The 2298-nt window shown below is 40.3% G+C and overlaps 1 protein-coding gene across 2 annotated transcripts in view; it reads right to left on the reverse strand.

The window, feature by feature from the left end:
- The window catches only part of IDE (insulin degrading enzyme), a 113180-nt gene that overhangs the window by 72472 nt on the left and 38410 nt on the right, over nucleotides 1-2298 (reverse strand). For both annotated transcript variants that reach the window (XM_023509573.1, XM_003783702.3), the window contains exon 4: nucleotides 1140-1309. In XM_023509573.1, the coding sequence (XP_023365341.1) occupies nucleotides 1140-1309 (170 nt within the window). The remainder of the gene's footprint in view (nucleotides 1-1139; nucleotides 1310-2298) is intronic.

Here is a 2298-nt window from a genome sequence, read left to right on the forward strand (position 1 = left end):
TGCCACCTTAGGTGTACGTGGCTGGCGCCTTAGCCGGTTGAGCTATAGGCGCCGAGCCAAGAGGATGGATTTTAAGGCTGCAATGAGCTATAATCATGTCACTCTACTCCAGCCTGGGCAAGACCCAGTTTATTTAAAATTAAAAAAATAAAAAAGCAGGCCAGGCTAGGTGGGCCACGCCTGTAATCCTCGCACTCTGAGAGGCCAAGCCGGGTGGACTGCCTGAGCTCACAGGTTCAAGACCAGCCTGAACCAGAGCAAGACCTCATCTCTAAAAATAGCCAGGCATTGTGGCAGGCGCCTGTAGTCCCTGCTACTTGGGAGGCTGAGGCAAGAGAATCTATTAAGCCCAAGAGTTTGAGGTTGCTATGAGCTATGACACCATGGCTCTCTACTGTGAGTGACAAAGTAAGACTCTGCCTCAAAAATGAAAAAAGCATAAATTTATAAGCACACTGAACAATCTATTATCATTATTCTTATGTAATTCTATAATACCTATAGCAGTATTTTAAAATCAGAGTAACTGGCTTACAGTGATTACCTCTGATGAGTGGGACTAGCAGGAGTGGATGAGGAAGACAGACACTTCATGTTTTTAGTTTTATTTTTAACTTTAAATGCTTTTGTACTGTTTAAATGTTTATTAAGCAAGTACTTTTTAAATGAAAAATTGAATAAAGGATACAATTACAAAATCAAGAATTTGCACTTTTATTTTACTCTCTGTCACTTTTACCTCTCATCTTCAGGGGACCACAGAACTTCGAGAGCAAAGACCTGTGTCTTCTACAGTGTTCTGTCTCCCACAGAGCTATTCCCACGGCCCAAGCTATGCATCTGGAAGAACAGTGGTGGAGACAAAAAGGGTAGGATTCGAAAAGCCTGAGAGCCTTTAAAAAAGGACTTCCAGTTAGAAAGCAGACTTCGGAATAAAAGGCTCCCTTTAAAATGCTGTTTATTCACAACTAACTGCTCTGCTCTTTAAAATTTAGACCCCTATTAGTGTGAGATTTAAGTAGGAATGGAGAATTCTGAAATCTTTTTTCCTTAACTATAAAATACAATACTATGCAAAGAGGACATGGGTTTAAATGAGGTCAAAGAGAACTAATTCATGAAAGGAGCTGTTGACAAACCTGTCCCAAATTTACTGAAGGGGTGCTTGGGATTCCCTGTAGCCTTTTCCAACTGAAAGAGTCTCCAGGCATCATTCATCACATTCTTCTCATGTTCTGAATCAACTGCATTCACCTCTCTGTCTTTGCAACTCGGATCAAACAAGGGGCACAGGAAAAACTGTGCAAACCTAAAGGTGTAAAACAGAATTAACAACTGAAAACTATTATTTAAAAATAAAACAAAACAGCTTTTTAAAAATACTTCTGAAACTTAGATAGGAAATGTAAATTCCACAGTATCAGAAAAAACTACCATAGCCATTAAGAAAAAGGATTATAAAATAAGTTCTACGTAACAGAATAAAAATATTGAACATGTCAACTCAGAACTTAATCTATCCCAAAAATGCTAATTAGTGAAAATGCTAAAAATAAAAAAATATATATAAATATATATATACACACATATAACAAAAAAATATATAACACACACTCCCACACACAAAAAGGAAAAGGCAGGCAGGTGAGAGTTCTCAGGTAAATCCTAAATTTACAGTCTGAAGTACAATTTCACTAAAACTCAGGTACCTTAGAATAAACAAATCAACTTTTTCTTTTTTACTTTGCAGTAAGTTGGCCCTAAATTGTTTTGTTTTAGGTTAATGTGAGGGTACAAATGACCAAATCATAATACTTGAATTTGTTAGGGAGAGTCCTTCTTGTAGCTATGTCCTGTACCCAAAAGGTGTGCCATATACTCCTACACTGTGCTTATTCAGTGGGAGTACTACAAATCCCCCTCCCTTATCCCACCCCCCTCTTCCCTCTCATTCCAAACTGAATTGAAAAGAGTTTTTCTCAGCTCAGCGCCTGTAGCTCAGCGGCTAGGGTACCAGCCATATACACCAGGGCTAGCAGGTCTGAACCCAGCCTGAGCCTGGCAAACGACGACAACTGCAATAAAAAGAAAATAGCTGGGAGTGGTGTATGTGGTTCAGTAGGTAGGGCACCAGCCCCATATACCGAGGGTGGCAGGTTCAAACCCGGCCCCAGCCAAACTGCAACAAAAAATAGCCAGGCGTTGTGGCAGATGCCTGTAGTCCAAGCTACTTGGGAGGCTGAGGCAAGAGAATCGCCTAAGCCCAGGAATTGGAGGTTGCTTACTGTGAGCTGTGAC

This window comes from Otolemur garnettii, unplaced genomic scaffold (genome assembly GCF_000181295.1).
Source record: "Otolemur garnettii isolate 467f Iridium unplaced genomic scaffold, OtoGar3 scaffold00008, whole genome shotgun sequence".
NCBI classification, from domain to species: domain Eukaryota; kingdom Metazoa; phylum Chordata; class Mammalia; order Primates; family Galagidae; genus Otolemur; species Otolemur garnettii.